This window comes from Rutidosis leptorrhynchoides, chromosome 8 (genome assembly GCF_046630445.1).
Source record: "Rutidosis leptorrhynchoides isolate AG116_Rl617_1_P2 chromosome 8, CSIRO_AGI_Rlap_v1, whole genome shotgun sequence".
Lineage (NCBI taxonomy): Eukaryota > Viridiplantae > Streptophyta > Magnoliopsida > Asterales > Asteraceae > Rutidosis > Rutidosis leptorrhynchoides.
Window position 1 is genome coordinate 367,490,244 of NC_092340.1, and position 21,403 is coordinate 367,511,646.

General features: G+C 31.3%; 2 protein-coding genes across 2 annotated transcripts; both read left to right on the top strand.

The window, feature by feature from the left end:
- Positions 1 to 5,716: 5,716 nt before the first annotated feature.
- LOC139864718 (uncharacterized) lies at positions 5,717 to 6,181 on the top strand. Its single transcript, XM_071853289.1, has one exon. The coding sequence runs from the start codon at positions 5,717 to 5,719 to the stop codon at positions 6,179 to 6,181; it is 465 nt and encodes a 154-aa protein (XP_071709390.1).
- Positions 6,182 to 17,427: 11,246 nt separating this feature from the next.
- On the top strand, positions 17,428 to 19,803 carry LOC139861820 (putative F-box protein PP2-B12). The gene is made up of 3 exons (XM_071850343.1): positions 17,428 to 17,875; positions 19,051 to 19,181; positions 19,260 to 19,803. Exons 1-3 carry the CDS (start codon positions 17,555 to 17,557, stop codon positions 19,678 to 19,680), a joined length of 873 nt encoding a protein of 290 aa, XP_071706444.1. The 5' UTR covers positions 17,428 to 17,554; the 3' UTR covers positions 19,681 to 19,803.
- The last annotated feature ends 1,600 nt before the right edge of the window (positions 19,804 to 21,403 follow it).

Below are 21,403 nucleotides of genomic sequence, written 5' to 3' on the forward strand. Positions count from 1 at the left end.
AAACGTTTCATAGCCAAGTTAATATCTATTCTCAATATTTATAAACACATTTTAAAATACATATCGCAATTTATTCATATAATTAATTCTTAACAATTAATATTCTAATTATCGTATGTGTCCAAAGTACGTTATTTAAACAAACACTTTATCATTTATACCGAATACCGTTAAAAAAGGAATAATTTCTCAAATCAGTGTGGTCCTCACAACAAAGACCCGTAACAATATCATAATCATTAAGAGACTTAATAAATATCTTTTCATTCAATCGTTTGGCATAATCTTTTACTCCGTAGTTAAATATATCAATCAAATAATTAAACCAACAAGGTTAATGCACAGTATCGTTTTCATAACACTTTGTTACGTTTTCAAGTTATAGTATATGTATCTATTTACATATAATTGTTCGTGCATCATCGTGAATAAACGAAGGGTAATTGAATATTTCAAAAGTTTGAGATTTAACTTCATAGACTTTGTTTATCGTGTCAAAAACGTTAATCATACAAGATTAAGTTTAAATTTGGTCAGAAATTTTCGGGTCATCACATTAATCAACTTGTATTGTATATTATGTAATCTTGAGATACAATAGACACGTATACAATGTTTCGACCTATCATGTCGACACATCTATTTATATTTCGGAACAACCATAGACACTCTATATGTGAATGTTGGAGTTAGCTATACAAGGTTGAGGTTGATTCCAAAATATATATAGTTTGAGTTGTGATCAATACTGAGATACGTATACACTGGGTCGTGGATTGATTCAAGATAATATTTATCGATTTATTTCTGTACATCTAACTGTGGACAACTAGTTGTAGGTTACTAACGAGGACAGCTGACTTAATAAACTTAAAACATCAAAATATATTAAAAGTGTTGTAAATATATTTTGAACATACTTTAATATACATGTATATATTGTTATAGGTTCGTGAATCAACAGTGGCCAAGTCTTACTTCTCGACGAAGTAAAAATCTGTGAAAGTGAGTTATAGTCCCACTTTTAAAATCTAATATTTTTGGGATGAGAATACATGCAGGTTTTATAAATGATTTACAAAATAGACACAAGTACGTGAAACTACATTCTATGGTTGAATTATCGAAATCGAATATGCCCCTTTTTATTAAGTCTGGTAATCTAAGAATTAGGGAACAGACACCCTAATTGACGCGAATCCTAAAGATAGATCTATTGGGCCTAACAAACCCCATCCAAAGTATCGGATGCTTTAGTACTTCGAAATTTATATCATATCCGAAGGGTGTCCCAGAATGATGGGGATATTCTTATATATGCATCTTGTTAATGTCGGTTACCAGGTGTTCACCATATGAATGATTTTTATCTCTATGTATGGGATGTATATTGAAATATGAAATCTTGTGGTCTATTGTTACAATTTGATATATATAGGTTAAACCTATAACTCACCAACATTTTTGTTGACGTTTAAAGCATGTTTATTCTCAGGTGAATACTAAGAGCTTCCGCTGTTGCATACTAAAATAAGGACAAGATTTGGAGTCCATGTTTGTATGATACTGTGTAAAAACTGCATTCAAAAAACATATGTCGATGTAATATATTTCTATTCTAAACCATTATGTAATGGTCGTGTGTAAACAGTATATTTTAAATTATCATTATTTGATAATCTACGTAAAGCTTTTTAAACCTTTATTGATGAAATAAAGGTTATGGTTTGTTTTAAAAATGAATGCAGTCTTTGAAAAACGTCTCATATAGAGGTCAAAACCTCGCAACGAAATTAATTAATATGGAACGTTTTTAATCAATAAGAACAGGACATTTCAAACACCATTGACCATAATTAACTTTGGTCGGTTGGTTGAGGATTTTCTTCTACTTAACCTTTTATTATTTCCCCCACTGGTTCTATTTCTTCTTCCGGTTCCGATTCTTCTTCCGGTTCCGATTCTTCTTTCGGTTCCGACTCTTCTTCCGGTTCCTCTTCGGGAACTTGTGAATCAGTCCACGAATCATTCCAATTTACATTTGACTCTTCATTATTATTAGGTGAGTCAATGGGACTTGTTCTAGAGGTAGACATCTATCACATAATATCAAACACGTTAAGGGATTAATATATCACATAATATTCACATGTTAAAAATATATAGTTTCCAACAAAATTTGTTAAGCAATCATTTTTCAAGTAAACACGGTCGAAGTCCAGACTCACTAATGCATCCTAACAAACTCGATAAGACACACTAATGCAAAATTCTGGTTCTCTAAGACCAACGCTCGGATACCAACTGAAATGTCCCATTCATATTGATTATAAACGTTCCATATTAATTGATTTTGTTGCGAGGTTTTGACCTCTATATGAGACGTTTTTCAAAGACTGCATTCATTTTTAAAACAACCATAACCTTTATTTTATCAATAAAGGTTTCAAAAGCATTACGTAGATTATCAAATAATGATAATTTAAAATATACTGTTTACACACGACCATTACATAATGGTTTACAATAGAAATATATTACATCGACATATGTTTCTTGAATGCAGTTTTTACACAATATCATACAAACATGGACTCCAAATCTTGTCCTTATTTTAGTATGCAACAGCGGAAGCTCTTAGTATTCACCTGAGAATAAACGTGCTTTAAACGTCAACAAAAATGTTGGTGAGTTATAGTTTTAACCTATATATATATATATATATATATATATATATATATATATATATATATATATATATATATATATATATATATATATATATATATATATATATCAAATCGTAACAATAGACCACAAGATTTCATATTTCAATACGCATCCCATACATAGAGATAAAAATCATTCATATGGTGAACAGATGGTAACCGACATTAACAAGATGCATATATAAGAATATCCCCATCATTCAGGGACACCCTTCGGATATGATATAAATTTCGAAGTACTAAAACATTCGGTACTTTGGATGGGGTTTGTTAGGCCCAATAGATCTATCTTTAGGATTCGCATCAATTAGGGTGTCCGTTCCCTAATTCTTAGATTACCAGACTTAATAAAAAGGGGCATATTCGATTTTGATAATTCAAGCATAAAATGTAGTTTCACGTACTTGTGTCTATTTTATAAATCATTTATAAAACCTGCATGTATTCTCATCCCAAAAATATTAGATTTTAAAAGTGGGACTACAACTCACTTTCACAGATTTTTACTTCGTCGGAAAGTAAGACTTGGCCACTGGTCGATTCACGAACCTATAACAAATATGTACATATATATCAAAGTATATTCAAAATATATTTACAACACTTTTAATACATTTTGATGTTTTAAGTTTATTAAGTCAGCTGTCCTCGTTAGTAACCTACAACTAGTTGTCCAACGTTAGATGTACAGAAAAAAATTGATATATATTATCTTGAATCAATCCACGACCCAGTGTATACACGTCTCAGGCTAGATCACAACTCAAAGTATATATATTTTTAGAATCAACCTCAACCCTGTATAGCTAACTCCCTCATTACTGCATATAGAGTGTCTATGGTTGTTCCAAATAATATATACACATGGGTTGATATGATATGTCAAAACATTTGCATACGTGTCTATGGTATCCCAAGATTACATAATATATTAGAATACATGTATAATACAATATAAGTTAGCTAGGATATGATTAATATAGATTTGTTATCAATTTTCACGTTGCTACAACAAGAAAAATTATCCAATCTTGTTTTACCCATAACTTCTTCATTTTAAATCCGTTTTGAGTGAATCAAATTGCTATGGTTTCATATTAAACTCTATTTTATGAATCTAAACAGAAAAAGTATAGGTTTATAGTCGGAAATATAAGTTATAAGTCGTTTTTGTAAAGGTAGTCATTTCAGTCGAAAGAACGACGTCTAGATGACCATTTTAGAAAACATACTTCCACTTTGAGTTTAACCATGATTTTTTGGATATAGTTTCATGTTCATAAGAAAAATCATTTTCCCAGAAGAACAACTTTTAAATCAAAGTTATCATAGTTTTTAATTAACTAACCTAAAACAGCCTGCAGTGTTACTACGACGGCGTATGTCCGGTTTTACAGTGTTCTTCGTGTTTTCAGGTTTTAAATCATTAAGTTAGCATATCATATAGATATAGAACATGTGTTTAGTTGATTTTAAAAGTCAAGTTAGAAGGATTAACTTTTGTTTGCGAACAAGTTTAGAATTAACTAAACTATGTTCTAGTGATTACAAGTTTAAACCTTCGAATAAGATAGCTTTATATGTATGAATCGAATGATGTTATGAACATCATTACTATCTCAAGTTTTCTGGATAAAGCTACTAGAAATGAGAAAAATGGATCTAGCATCAAAGGATCCTTGGATGGCTTGAAAGTTCTTGAAGCAGAATCATGACACGAAAAACAAGTTCAAGTAAGATTTCCACTCGAAATAAGATTGTTATAGTTATAGAAATTGAATCAAAGTTTGAATATGAGTATTACCTTGTATTAGAAACATATCTTACTGTAAATAAGAAAGATTTCTTGAGGTTGGATGATCACTCTACAAGATTGGAAGTAAGCTAGCAAACTTGGAAGTATTCTTGATTTTATGAAACTAGAACTTGTAGAATTTATGAAGAACACTTAGAACTTGAAGATAGAACTTGAGAGAGATCAATTAGATGAAGAAAATTGAAGAATGAAAGTGTTTGTAGGTGTTTTTGGTCATTGGTGTATGGATTAGATATAAAGGATATGTAATTTTGTTTTCATGTAAATAAGTCATGAATGATTACTCATATTTTTGTAATTTTATGAGATATTTCATGCTAGTTGCCAAATGATGGTTCTCACATGTGTTAGGTGACTCACATGGGCTACTAAGAGCTGATCATTGGAGTGTATATACCAATAGTACATACATCTAAAAGCTGTGTATTGTACGAGTACGAATACGGGTGCATACGAGTAGAATTGTTGATGAAACTGAACGAGGATGTAATTGTAAGTATTTTTGTTAAGTAGAAGTATTTAGATAAGTGTCTTGAAGTCTTTCAAAAGTGTATGAATACATATTAAAACACTACATGTATATACATTTTAACTGAGTCGTTAAGTCATCGTTAGTCGTTACATGTAAGTGTTGTTTTAAAACCTTTAGGTTAACGATCTTGTTAAATGTTGTTAACCCAATGTTTATAATATCAAATGAGATTTTAAATTATTATATTATCATGATAATATGATGTATGAATATCTCTTAATATGATATATATATACATTAAATGTCGTTACAACGATAATCGTTACATATATGTCTCGTTTCAAAATCATTAAGTTAGTAGTCTTGCTTTTACATATGTAGTTCATTGTTAATATACTTAATGATATGTTTACTTATCATAATATCATGTTAACTATATATATATATCCATATATATGTCATCATATAGTTTTTATAAGTTTTAACGTTCGTGAATCACCGGTCACTTGGGTGGTCAATTGTCTATACGAAACCTATTTCAATTAATCAAGTCTTAACAAGTTTGATTGCTTAACATGTTGGAAACACTTAATCATGTAAATAACAATTTCATTTAATATATATATAAACATAGAAAAGTTCGGGTCACTACAAATCAACTGTTTCAGATTTGAGCAGGGAGGTGAACATGATCGTTAGATGTGGACTATAGACACTGATGGTCGGTTTCGGGTTAAGACACTAGCATCCACAATTGATGCTCAGTTGCTTGGCTCAAATAGATCGTCAGCAAGCACCTTACGTAATAACATTATTCCAAAAAAGATCGAGATCTTCGCATGGCGAACACGCAAAAAAAGACTTCCAGTTCGAATAGAATTAGACAAGCGGGGGATTGACCTTGATAGTGTCCGATGCCCACTTTGTGATGACGATTTGGAATCCGTAGAACACTCGATTATTTTTTGTAAACACGCTCTCGATATTTGGGAGAGGGTGTACAAGTGGTGGAATATGGGATCCTTTTCTAGCTATAGCATTGAAGAAGCTCTTGGTGATGATCCCGCGTCGCATGGTTCCAAGTTTGGTAAAAAGTTTTGGCTAGCCGTGAGATGGGTTAGCGCATACCTTATATGGAAAAATAGAAACAACAAAGTCTTTTGAGGGACTAATTGGACCGCTCCGGTGACTTTCAATGAAATACAAATTAGGTCGTTCGAGTGGATTTCTACAAGATCGAAGGGCAAGAAACTTGATTGGCTCACATGGTTATCTTGTCCCTCCTCTTATCTTTCGAGCTGATGAGTCTGTTCCTTTCTGGTCCTAGATAATAGGCGGTTTTCGAGTCTATATGTAATTATTTGATGTTTTCATGTCCTAGTTTGTAACTATCTCCAATACTCTATTGGAGATCTATACTCTTTGTTTTCGTTGCTTTTAATATAATTGCTTGCTTTTCTAAATAAAATAAAAAATTAATATAGTTGATCTTCTGAATATCAGACATCCAACAAGCAGACTCGCATTCAAGCGTAAGTGATCAAAAATTATCACCTTGTATCAGAAATCATCATGCTACAACGCAAGAGCCTCAATTCTCTTGTTATCCATAAATGACGAACATATTTATATTTAATGGGTGGAATTTAACCGGTTTTTCTCCACATGCATATAAGCATATTATATTTGACTTTTTGTGTTGCTAGTTATACCATAGAGAGGTTTGCTTTAAACACAAAAAATTAAATGTGTACCTTCTATTTATTTACATAATAAGTGTCATTTTAAAAGTAGATAATTAACTATATATATTTACTAGGAGTCAATGCCCGTGCGTTGCACGACTTGTCTCAAATTTCACTATTTTGAAATTCGTGTTCCGAATGGTTTGAGTTATGGTGGGAATTGGTTGAAAACATATTACCTTAAAGTGAAAGTTGATGTTCGTCCCATTATGCAAGTGGTCAAGTAGAATTTTGTGCATATAATTTGTTTGCTACTATGAAAATCTGCACATTCAGGTCATATGTACTAACCAGAAAACTATATATAAACAAAAGTTTAATAAATGTGGTTAAATGAGTTAACAAATGATATCAAAGTTTACATATTGTAATACGATTCATAATATTAAAACATATATTACCTTTAAATTTACCATTAAATTTTTGAAGATATTTCTTTATGACTTCATATGTGACAATAAGTAGATATATAATAATTGGAGTATATAAAAAAAATGTTAAATATAAACAAGAACCGTTACGTATTACTACACCACAAAATATAAAACTCGTGAATATAATAAAATTGAAGGTTCATAACAATGAATAACAATTAATATGAAATTAATAATTATTTATTAACTATTATAATAAAGATATATAACACCATCAAGAGTAGTAAACCTTATAAACTTTACAATAACTGTTGTCTTTTTATTTTCCTTAATTTAATTTTAGTTATAAACATTCATTCATAATAAGTAAAATTTATGTGTCATAAATTATATGATTAGTTTTTTCTTTTATTTTCCTTATCATTATTTTGTCATAAATTTAAAATTAAGCAATGACATAATTAATAATAGTAGTTTCAAACTTTTTATTTTTCATATTTATATTAATAGATATCGTTGCATAATATATATATATATATATATATATATATATATATATATATATATATATATATATATATATATATATATATATATATATATATATATATATATAATTATTTATGGAAATTAATTAAATAAACATGATCTATATTTTTACATGAATAAAAAACATTACACATATAATAATCATACTTATATAAATTATAACTAAAACGTAATAATAATAATAATAATAATAATAATAATAATAATAATAATAATAATAATAATAATAATAATAATAATAATAATAATAATAATAATAATAATAATAATAATAATAATAATAGTAGTAATAATAATTATAATAATAATTATAATTAATCGTAATCGTAATCATATTCATAAAAATCGAGAATACTATATTAGTAATATGATGTGCTCTTTTGTATGATTAATATGAAAAATGGAATGAAGATGACATATTTATAGGCAAAAAAAAAAATAACTTACGTTACTTAGAAGATGAAAGGTTTATATATTTATTGTTCATTAATTGTTTAAAATATATTTATGACGTTTTTATTTAATATGGTATTTATCTTTCTTTTTTTAATTTTTTACCATAATAATTTTTAACCTTTTTTAACCGTCTGTTAAATTTAATGGGTAAATTTTATTGAGTTAACCGTATTTAATACACTATACTTATGATTCTAGGACTGATATATAGATTCTTTGTTATACTTTTTCTCAAAAGGAGGAAAGTGACATCTGATTTTTAAAAGAAAGAAATATTGATTACGTTACCTAAAACTCGATGCCACACGCTAACAAGACATTTAATTGTGAGTGGAGAAAATATATACGAATGTATTTTTTTTTTTCTTTCAAAAAGACATCAAGACCCCTTGTGAACAATACAAAAACGACAACCTTTTATACATATACTAACAAGTATTCGGGTCGGTCCGCTTCGCTGGGCCCAAAATCGCTAGCCTGAAAGAAGAAAAAAAAACGCCCCCTGCAAGAATCGAACCTGCACCCATCTTGAAACATAAAGGCCACAAAACCACCAAGCCACTTATGTCTTTGTGTTATTATTTTACAGTGTTTAATATATATCCCTTAAAATTAGAGGGTTGGGCAAAATTAAAAAGGTAATCAAAAGGGGGTGAAATTTAACATAATGTAAAGACCGGGGGGTAAGGTGACAAAATTGTGAAAAAGTTTCAAATGAATAGTTCTATTTTTTTTGTCTTCTTGTGTTTTCTAATTGATACCATACAAGTGGTAGGTTAGCCGCGTGGTGCCGCGGCGCGCTAATAAAAAATTAAAAGGTTAGAAAACGTTAATAAACATTAAAAGGTCCGAAAAAACAGTCGTAAATATTCAAACTCATGATCTTGAGAAAAGGATTGCAATACACTAACTATCCAAGCATATATCCATTTGTTGTAATGGTTGAAAACCGTTTGTATTAATTTACTCAAAAAAAAAGTGTTAAAAAGTAAAAATAAAAACACATATATTGCAAAGTTTGGTTGAAAACCGTTTGTATTAATTTACTCAAAAAAAAAAAGTGTTAAAAAGTAAAAATAAAAACACATATATTGCAAAGATTCGAACTCACGAACTACATAAGGAGTGAAGGTGACTAACCACTCAACCATACACGCATTTCTTATTATGAGTAAAAATAATTTGTAATTATTTGCTTAAAACAAAGTGTAAGAATGTCAAAAAGTTCACAACTTTACCCCTCTATTTGGATTTAATTACCAATCTGAAATAATTAAACAGTACCGATTTAATTTTTTCCATTTGAATATATATATAATATAATTTAGACCTATGAATATTAACAAGCTTTGGGGTCTGCCACGCGTTGCAACAGCAGACCACTAATTTTTATGCTACAATTTTTCAGTATCTAATTGTATGTTTTTACACAAAACTACTCGGAATGGCTTGGATGATCTTGCATATTCAGTTAATAAGATTTTTTTTTGCGAGGATAGTCAACGACGTTTATAAATCTTACACGTTTAGTCACTCCATCTAACAAACGTTAATTTATGTCGTTAAGTCACCTCACATGAGTAGCACATGAGGGTATGTTTGTCAGTTTGCTTAGACATTTTTTTCTTGATTTTATTTTCTCCTTTTACCTCACATGTATCAAACATTTTCATATGTTAAAATCAGACCATTTCACACACACGCGCACAAAAAACACTTATTTAGTTCAAACACCTTCATCAATGATAAAATTCCGTCATTTTCAGTCCATGTGGTTACACCTTCATCAATCAAACACCTTCACTAACGGTTTGTGTTGTCATCTGCTGACTCAATCATCAATCGATCACCAGAAATTGATGGTAACCACCATCTCCGAACTAACCTGCACTGTTAACCACCATCTCCGTCGCAGATTCGTACCACAATGGAAGTCAAATCTACGATTTTTGTAACATATCTTTTCTTCAATGGTCGTCACAAATCGATGATTAATGAATTGAAACAAAATCGAACCTCCACCACTATTAACTGTGCGCTACTTTTCGGCAACTGAATCTCCACTTCACTTCCGAGCACGATTTCACATATCCACCGTTTATTCAGATTTCAGATCTAGATATGTCGTTGAAGTGAAATCGATTGATATGAAGAATGGTCGAGGTAGTGATGATTGAAAATCGTGGTGGTGACGACCGTTGTCGTTGATGGTAGTGATGGTGATGACCGTCACAAGATGAAGAACTAAATTTTTATCTTTACTTTTTAACTTATGTTTATGTTTTGGTGACTACTAAATTCATTCATTCAATGTATATGTCGACATATATATGCTTTTAATTTTTAATTTTAAGTTGTTTGATGATTTTTAATTTAAGTAATTTTGTGTGTGTGGAGAATGAAATGGAAACCTCAGAGATGGATGGTAATTTTTTTTTTTGGGTTTAAAGATAGAAGAGAAAAAAATAAAATGACCAAAATACTCTCACATGTCTGGATTGACATTTAACAGATAAAATTAACGTCTCCCAAGACGAATTCATATGCACATCGCGTGTGGTAAAATCTCATCGGGTGAGGTTCGAACGCAAAACGTCCACAACCTCGAGGCTCATGAAATGGGCGGGTAACAACAAGAGAAATTTTGCGGTGAGTGGAAGTCGAATTCTGACTTCCTATATGAAAAATCAGCTCATCACCACTACGCTAACTCTTTGATGTTAAAGAAACTGCAAGAGTTATTGTTAATCTATAGTCTTTGTCTCTTTTAATCTCAATAAATCATGCCAAATTAATTAAATGTAATGTGAATGCTCTTAACTTAGGCGGTATATAAATAGCATATCAACTGAGTTCTGAGATCGATAGTGAGAATAATATGTATATAACTATGTGGACAATACATAGGGGCGACTTTAGGTCGTAACCCGTAAGGTCACTGGACATCACTAGTTTAAAATTTTAATGTAAAAAATACTCTAGAAATTATTTAGGACACCACTAAATTTAACACAAGACCCCATATATTTTACGAAATTGTACTTTTTCCTTTAAATTGTATAGGACACAACAAAATTTAACTATCCGGACCACATATATCTCGAATTTGTAGTTTTTTTAAGGTAAATAATCACTAAAATAGCATTCAAATATAATTAATACTGAAAAAAATTCGAGACCCATTGAGTTCGGATCCTGGAATCGTCACTAACAGTACATATATAAGACAATAAGTTGTACGATTATCCGTCCTTGAAAATTTAAATAACTAAATGAATTGTAGGATTATCCGTTCTTAAAAATTAAATAACTAAATGACAATTACATAACTTTTTCTCTCTATCTATCCATCGAATAGATAAAGGGATAACTTTCTCTACTTTTGAGAGTGTTTTCACTCTAAGTGGAGAAATTACTTGTCTATATTCTCGAATAGGGGAAGGATTGTCTACATCTCACCTCCCCCATACACCACTTATGTGGTATTGAGTTTTGTTATTGTTGTTGTTGTTGTAATTTCATAAAAATTTTATATAGGTCAATGTTAAATCTACTAACATTTTTTATATGTACTTTATAACTTTGCATTAATATATTATACTCAGGCAAACTTTTAAAAAATAATTACAGTGAAAATATAAAAGTAATAATAATATTAACATTAGCAGCAGCAACAACAAAATTCAATCCCACATAAATGAGTTATGAAAGAGGTGAGATGTAGACAATCATTCCACTATTTTAGAATAAAGAGAAGTCATTTCTGCTCCTAGAGTGGACCCAAAGAGTATAGAAAATTCTTCCTCTTTATGTTCTAAAATTATTGCTTCTGAATGAACCTTCGGCCAATAAATACGCTAAAAAAGTATGAGACGCTATGAAAATTGTAGAATCAAATTTTCATGAGTTTTAAACCTGTCCGGAGTTCAATTTAAGCTCTAAACGATAGTCAAGTCGTCAATAAATCGGCGTTTGCTGTTGACTCGACTAAAAACATAAGATTTAAATGTCTTTGTAAAAAAGTTATTATTTATTGAAGATTATGATATCCTTTTGGGTTAGTAACCCAACATGATAAATGTAAACAGACTCTCACAATTTTATTCTATTTTTATTGTAAACACATCCATCAAGCCATGGGATACTAGATACCACATTCTTATGTCAAGTGGAGTAAAGAAAAGGCCATCCTTATTTGGGATATTTTTATGGAACCAAAAATTTGCCATAAATAACCAATCATATTTTAATGTGTTCTACGTTGCAACAATGTAATGCATAATTAATTGTGTATGATAAATTTTTGATTATGTACAAATAATTTATATCATATATCTTAGAGTATATTAGATATCTCTTAACTCTGACTATGACGTCAGAGATAAACTGTGTATTTTTTATTGAAAAAAGGGTCTTTGACTGTGCATATATTTGACCTTCATTAATTAAAAAAGTCAAATTTTTGTAATGTGATGTGATAAAATTTAATGAGAATATGAATAGAAAATAAACAAATTAACTATAAATCTAAAATGTGACACGCTCAAAGTAAAAACCTGTCACATTTTCGACTAACGCTCAAATATGTCAAAACCTAAGGTGGCGTTTGGTTCGGGGATTTCAAATCCTAGGATTTCAAATCCTCTGGGATTTTAAATCCCATGGGATTTATAATGCTAGTATATTAAATCCTATTCTCTGTTTGGTTCAAGTTTTTTATTCGAAGGATTTCAAAAAAAAAAAAAAAAAAATGTCTAAAATATAAAATAGCTCATCTTCTTGAGTTTGATTCAAACCCAAAACAAAACTCGAATTCAATTCAAACCCAAACCCAATATATGAACATCAGTTATAGAAAAGAGAAGTTAGACCCTATGTAGTTAGATGCAAATTTGCATACACAGATATTAAGAAAATATTGTGGGTACAACAAGCATATAAAAACCCAAACCTACCTTAAATTTATGAACATGTTTTTGTTACGGTGATGATGAATAACATCGATCTGTTCAATTGTCTTCTTTTACCGGAATTTGTAGCGACGACTGTGGTGGTGATGGTTAGGTCTTCGTACAAAATATGAAGTTTAGGTTTTCGATTTGTAAAATATGATATGATGTTAAATAAAAAATAAATATTCTGGGGAAGAAGAAAAGAACATCTAGTGATTCTTGGGGAAGAAGTTTTTGAGAAGAAAATATATTACGGAGTAGGTAGATTGGTAAGGATGCAGCCTTTTTTACTTGGGAATTGAAATCCTACCTCAAACCTAAGGATTTGAGAATCCCTTTCATGGATTTAAATTACAAATCCTTCCTCTAAATCCTTCAACCAAACATATCATTTGATGGGATTTCAAATACAATCCCATGAAATCCCATAAAATCCCTCCAACCAAACGGACCCTAATGTCTGGTTAACAGGTGTCACTTTGCGTCAACAAAGCCAGGTAGATTCGCTTCAAATTTAACGCTTAGTTACAATTAGTCTTATTGTTGTTACAAAACATGTGTATCGGCAGGGACATGTTTACAATTAGTCTTATTGTTACAAAACATGTGTATCGGCAGGGACATGTTAGCCCTGTGTTGACTATGTCAACCCATCCAGCGGTCCCCCCATAGCCCACTGGAGCCTGGCGAAACACCATCACCAAATGCCCCTACAGCATGTCAGGAACGAGAATCGAACCTGCATCGTTATTGTTACAATCTTTACATGCGTGGGGCCTAGGGATCATTTGGACCGGGTACCACTGAAGCACTGCTTCGTTGGTTACAATTAGGTGTTGTTTGTTTTTGTAACGACCCGGCCAAAACGTCATTGACGGCGTCATTAATTTAGGTCTCATTGTGTGGTCATAGTCCCTAAATGAGACTCGTTTGACCAAAATTATGTCGCATTCATTTGAAACGTACAAGACTTACAAAGTTTTAAATTACCAAACGGTTCGACAACGAGTTTAAGTTTACAAAAGTTATAAAGTATAAATGAAATGACTTGCGACATAATAAGTTGAAAATCACGGTTGCTATAAATAGCGTAAGTATGTATGCTTTAAGTTTGAATCCAAAGATGTTATCCCTAGCGTATGCATGTATGCTTGACCACAAGCAAATAATCAAAGTGTGCGGAAACATGTATCAAGTAGCCAAGTATGAACCTGAGAAACATATAGAAAACTGTCAACGAAAAACATTGGTGAAATCATAGGTGTATTTGTAAACGTTATTTTTGAACCACAAGATTTTGTATTTCCATAACGTTGATTATCTAAATCGTTTGCATTCCAAAAATACGTTCGCGAGCACCCAATTATCAAGACTTAACTGTTTTGTACCCTGTTACGTAGTGTTAGAGCATACACTAAACCCTAAAATATATTTCATCCGCCGACGGTAGCGAACCGTCCGAATGAGGCTCGTCAAGCTCATGTGATCACATAATATAAGTTCTCGCTTACACCCTGCAAGTGTAACTAATGATAATTGAATTGAGGCTTTTTGTTCTAACTCGCTGTGGAATGTTTGTTTTCGTACTTGTGTTCAAAGTATAAAGTATGTAGTATAAAACCGTATATGTTTCTCATCCCATGATTTAAAAGTATAAAAGTTGTTGAAAAGATGGGACTATGATCTCACCTCGATTGCACGAGTATAAAAGTACTTCACAAAGTAAACGTGTGCATGAAAGTTGTTTAGCCTTGACCTAAACAAATAAGTTGTATCAATTACCGGTTACGACACAAGGTCGGGCGAAATGTGTTCAATTAGTCCTATGGCTCGTTACGACTCGATTATATAGCATGTGAGTCACGTTGTCAAGTTTCATGCAAGAATCAAGTATAAAAGAAGATTAGAACGATTGCATAAGTGTTTGGTTAAGTTTGACTAAAAGTCAAACTTTGGTCAAAGTCAACAAAAAAGTCAACGTGTTCGGGTCGGGTCTCGGACAATTTTTCTAAGCTTAGAAGTCATATATAAGCATGTTGGCCAAGTTTCATGTCAATCGGAGTTGCGTAGCATAGTTAAAATTTTACGAAAATTGGTAATTTTGGACAGCCCACTTTCCACGCTTTAAGCCGCGCCGTGGCTAGAGGAGCCGCGCCGCGGCTTAACACTAGAAAAAAAAGCTGGGCTGTTTCATGTATATGCTCGAACAAAACTTCAAACAAACATAACTTATGAACCGTAAACATTCAAAACACGTATCTTATATCGTTGGAAAGGTAATTTAACGAGGAATACAACTAAACACATTTCATCAATCAAATCCATCATTAACAACAATGAAAACCTCGCCGAATGATCATTATTTAAAGTTTCAAGCTCAAAAATGCAAATGGTGATCCGGGAATCCAATTTACACATACGATATGCCGTTTCGAAGGTAATTAAACATACATTGCAACTAAACACTTACTAACAATATTTCCTAGCATTCAATGCATCAAAATTCATATTCAAGGTTACTAAACCCTAACCAAAAATCATGAATTCAACAATTTTTGTTTATGAAGTTTTTCTAAGTCAACCAACATACCAAAACGAAGCTAATGATGCTAGTAACACGTTTAATACATGAACTTAAATATTTAATCAACATTTAATCACCCAAAATCAAAGATTAAGCACGCCCATTTCAAGTTCATGCTAGTTTATGCAAAACAACAAGATCGAGCAAATAAATCACATATTCATGTTAGACTTGAGCCATAGACACTAACTAACACCATTTCAAGTCTATAAAACGAATTAGAGAAATCTAGAGTTTTAGAAATGTTACCCAAACGAGATGAAATTGGTATCAAGTTGTAGAGGATGAAGAGAGGATTCCAAAAGTACAAATCGTTTTGATGTTTGATTGCTAGATTGGAAATGGATGATGAATCTTTGCTTATGAAGAAATGAGAGAAAAAGTATAAGTATCAAAAATGGTGGGGAGGTGGAAATGAGTGGTGGGGAGGTGGTGACTAGTTCAACTAGTTGCCACTTTGGCCCAATGACGAATTTAGTCCCTCGAGTTTAAAAACGGGTGCGTGAATTAACCGAACGAATTATTTTAAAAACGCAAATTAACGAGAGATGTTATAATTAAATAACGAAAATATTACGAACGTTAGTTAACGAAACATACGAATTTAGAGAATTAAAGAAATTATCTAAAAAAAAGACGGGCGTTAAAATAAATTAACGGAAAAAGGCGGGATGTTACAGTTTTTACTATTGCAGACCTTATTAGGTCTTATGTCTGCGGGCGGGCAGATGTTTTTATTGAAGATCGTTTGTTTTTTCGAAGACATAAGACAAAATAAGATCTTTAAATGTCTTCAAATTAGAAGCTATAAAATAGAGCTTCTCAAATTATAAGACATTTTCATCTGATTGATTATCTGTTACCTTATCCCATTCATCTCCTTTCTTCCAATTCTTCTCCACCTACTACCCACCATCTCCGGTGTCACCACTTCCGGCGTAACCGGTTCCGGCCTAACCACTTCCGGCGTCACCACTTTTGGCTACACTACCTCCTCTCTTATATTCTTTGTGCAAATAACTTGATTTCTTTTAAGTTTGTTTTTGGGTTTAATTTCATGTTTGAGAAGATTACCATCTTTTGTATATATGAGTATGATTATCTGTTGTTTGGGTTTGATATCATCTGGGAAAAAAATAAAAGTTTGAGAGCTGTATGAAACCCAAACAATATACTCCGTATATTATATTAAATCAACAATAACGAAAAGTTCTATGAAAAGATAGAATCAATTTGATTTCTTCCGATATTATCTCTGTTTGTTCTCAGATCTCCAGGAAGATGTCAATTTGTCACATTTCTCTACATATAATAATTATAATATAATAATTAATAATAAAAATGATCGTAAACTGATGCAAGACTTTGGTGAGTCCATATTATAAAGTTATTAAAAATTAATTAACTTCAAGTGTATATTAAAAAGTTAAAAAAAATTATGAATTTAGGATGAATAAAAAAAATAATAAAAAACATATATATATATATATATATATATATATATATATATATATTAAAAGGTAATATTTGTATAAATAGGTTTTAAATTGTAATAAGCAGACATAAAAACAAACAGTCTTCAATAATTGACTTACAGACCTTCAGATTACATCTTCTCTACAGATGTGGTTCGCAGATTTTTTACAAAAACAACTTAAAAAACAAACAGAACCTTAGTACTCTGTATAAAAGATACACCTACATGTAGCGTGTAGCCTTTCTCCAAATAATTAAATACCTACATGTAGCTTGTAGCCTTTCTCCAAATAATTAAATACCCAAACTAAGCGGCAAGATATGTTTTCAATGTACACAAATAAATACCGCAAAATAGTATAAAAAGCTGTTTCCACAAATAAATACGTACCACAAAATAAATGTATAAAAATTCGTTTTCAATCCAAAACAAAGAACCAGAAGAAATGAAAGAGAACGAAACAGCAAGTATAACCGTGCTACCTGAAGGTTACATATCGGAGACACTATCGATTACGTCACCTCGTGACGCGTGCAGGGCAGCTGCGATCTCTAAAGGATTCAATTCAGCTGCAGATTCTGATATCATCTGGGAACGGTTTCTGCCTCCAGATTATAACGTGATCATTGCTAGAGCTGTTTCTCCTTTGATTTTTGGGTCTAAAAAGCAACTTTACTTCATGCTATCAGATTCACATATACTACTTGATAGCGGATATTTGGTAAATTAATCTTCATTGAATTCGTTATTAATTTTATTACTATTTTGCCAGATTTGTATGGAGTCAACTTAGAAAAAAGAGTGATAGTTTGATAGGTACTGTACAAAAATATTGAAGTTAGGTCAAAGTTTGGTGAAAAGTAATCGTACAATTAGATAGTTTTAGGTAGGCCTGCAATTATCTAATAGTTGCAAGATATATGTCAAGTTCAGTGGGAGCATAATTTGGACGTAGGTACGTGCGTCACTAGTTAAAATTTTAGAAAAATAAATCACCAATTAGTTGTGTCACTCAAAAAAATTTACACTAGCCAATGATATCATTAGTTTAAATGCCCCCAAAAATTTTCACTAGATGAAGTATTTCACTGGTAGTGATATAATAGTAGGTCTGCCCCTGGGGCATAGTTAGAAACGGTCACAATTAAGTTGCGTGACAAGGTTGTAAAACTCGCTATTTGGAAACTAAGTGGGGATCAATTGGTCTAATATGGACTAGTTGGACGTTCACCAATTTTGACTTTATCTGACTTACGTTTACCGATTTTGATAAAATAAATTGGGCTTTGAACTAATAAATCTGACTGTGAACGACTAAATCGACTTTTGACCACTTTGACCAGATAAATTGGCCAAGTTGGAGACTAGCCGGACTACTTTAACATCTCGACTAGTCGTGACTAGTCAAAGGACTTTTACAACCATGTTGTGTGCATATGATATTTACTCGAACATGAAAAACCTTATTCGTTAGCTAGATACTAGTTATCGAGTTGATTAAATATCCTACGTGATACATTGACCAACTCATACATGTGGTCAATGGTCATGTATGTTCTGTTAGGATTTTGGAACATACCTTGAGCTACTCTTCTGGGTTTTCAAATCAATACTGGATGCAAATTTGAAATTATATGATGCTTAAAAATTGTGATTCTCTTGAGTTTTGGTTTGCAAGATTAAATTTTGTTCAGATTAAATTATACTGTGAACTTAGAAAACCATTTTTTTGTTTTTGTTTTACCAACAGAGTTTAAATTACCACTATGTGACTAAATAAGTAAATATCATACAAGAAAATATGGCTTCAATTTCCATTGACAACCTGTGTATACACTATAAGAATAAAAAATTTCATTTTTTATTTGATTTTTTCTTGTACAACTCCATAAACAGAGCTTTAGGCTTGATAAGGAGAGTGGAAAAAAGACTTATATGTTGGGGGCAAGGGAATTATCAATCGCGTGGCAAGACGACACTCGTTACTGGGAATGGGGACATGTACCCGAATTTGGTCCACAAACAAGGTCTCGTTTTTATCCCTTCTATCTTAAAATCCCGAACTTTATGTATCCAACGATTGACATACGTTACGCTTCTTACAGGTTTCAGGAGGTGTGCATACTTAAAAAAGTATGTTGGCTTGAAATACGAGGCAAAATTAAAGCTGCAATGTTATCACCAAAAAGTACATATGTAGCTTATCTTGTGTTTCAGTTAACTAGGAATTCAAGGGGACTGTCTCTTCCTGCACTGACAATGGTAAGTATTGGAGGGATAACAAATGAGACTGAAAATGTTTATTTGCAAAAACCGAGTAGGCGTAGTAGACTATGGCGAATACGTTTAGATGGGGATTATAGTTTTCCTTATAGAAGAAAGGATGGGTGGATGGAGATGGAATTGGGAGAATTTTATAACGATGAAGGAGATGAAGGTGAAGTTGAGATGGCGTACGAGGAGATTAGGTTCGGAAACTGGAAAAACGGGCTTATCCTGGAGGGAATCGAGCTTCGACCCAAATAAGTTATGTGAAATGAGTTAAACTTCAAGTTTTATATGGGATGTATGTGTACTAAAGATATGTAATCTGGAACTGTATGATTTTTTTTTTTCCTTCTAAAAATACAAGTTAAACCTGCATTGCAATATATATGTGGTAGTAGGAAGTGAATGGCCAATTATCCTCTAAGTATTGGTTGTGGCTACAAAAGTTCTGTTGTGTACAAATTAGACATTTTATTTTAATTAATAGTAATATAGGGATATCAATTACTCAATATATTACCAACAACATCATTTTATTCCTTTTTTCCAAAATATCCTTCAATAAAGTACAACAAAAAGTTTTAAAATTTTTATATTAGTTTATCATTAAGGGCATTTTAGACCATTTAAGTGGAAGAAGTAAAAATTATGTTGGATTTATCATCTCTCATTACCTATATGTATATGTATATATTATCAATTAGCAAAAATCCGAACAAAAGGTTCGGAACTTAAGTTCCCGGATTGATTAGTTAGCTTCAGAATTATTATTCATAACCATATCACCCTATTTTCAAATCTAAAATTTTCTGTTTTTCCCCTTTCTAATTTTTTTTCAACTTCACTCATCACCAATCACTTAGAAATCCTCCAAGGAAAAGGCCCTGAAAGTGACAAAAAGAAAGCGAGATATATTTAATATACGGTAGTCATAAAATCTCAAATTCGTGTGGCCTTAACAAATGCGGATAAATACATGTTCAAACTCCGTTACTTGAGTTCAATTGACATATTACGAGTTTAAGTCTCGTGAAATGTCAGTTGAGTACTCTTCATATAGTGTTTTTGATCTAATTGTGATAGGTAAATTGACCGATTAAAATAAAATGGAAGAGTTTTGATAACGTATGTCGTGTGTGACATAAGTTAACGCGCATTTATTAAATTCGAAGTTTTAACTCGAAGTTTTCTTATATATTATTACTAGGTTTTGAGCCCGTGCGTTGCACAACTATTCAAAATCCGCTTTAAATAAGTCACTTATTTTAATTTTATGACGATTGATCTACATTTTCAAGCAATTTGTGGTCGCGTTTAAGGGGGACATGTCGACCCAATAGCTTAAGTGTGGTTAATTTGAGCCCGTACTCTATTTTCAATAAGTCATATTTGTTAAAAAAAAAAAAAGATATATTTCAAGTATGTTAGTATGTTTCGTTGGCAAAACGAGACTATGAAATACATATATGTTTCATATTGCGTGTAGTTGCAACAACAAAAAATTGTTCGAGTTCTATCAGATTTAAGAAATCAGTGGAATCTAATTTACTAATATGAGTAATACGTTACTATTCCCTCAAAAATAGTATTAAAAATTGTGTTGTAGTTTTTCTTATGATTTTTCTTAGGATGTGTGTATGAACAAATGTGTGTCTGTAGTTTTTCTGATAATCGTAGTAGTATATAGGAGTATGGATGAAATAAAAATTAAATTGTGTAAAATTGGGTTTAGTGAATTTTTTAAATTAAATGGGTACATATGATAGTTTTAGTAATTAAATTGAGTATATATGATATTATGTTATTTACTTGGTTAAATATGTGATTTTAAAGGTTGATAAGGGTATATATGAATAATTGTGACATGTGGAAATTACACTTGGCTTAATATGCAATATTTAAGGAGCTAATGACATGTAAGCTAATTAAATCTCTCTTTTATATATATAGATAGATTTATAGCTTATATTAAATGCTTATT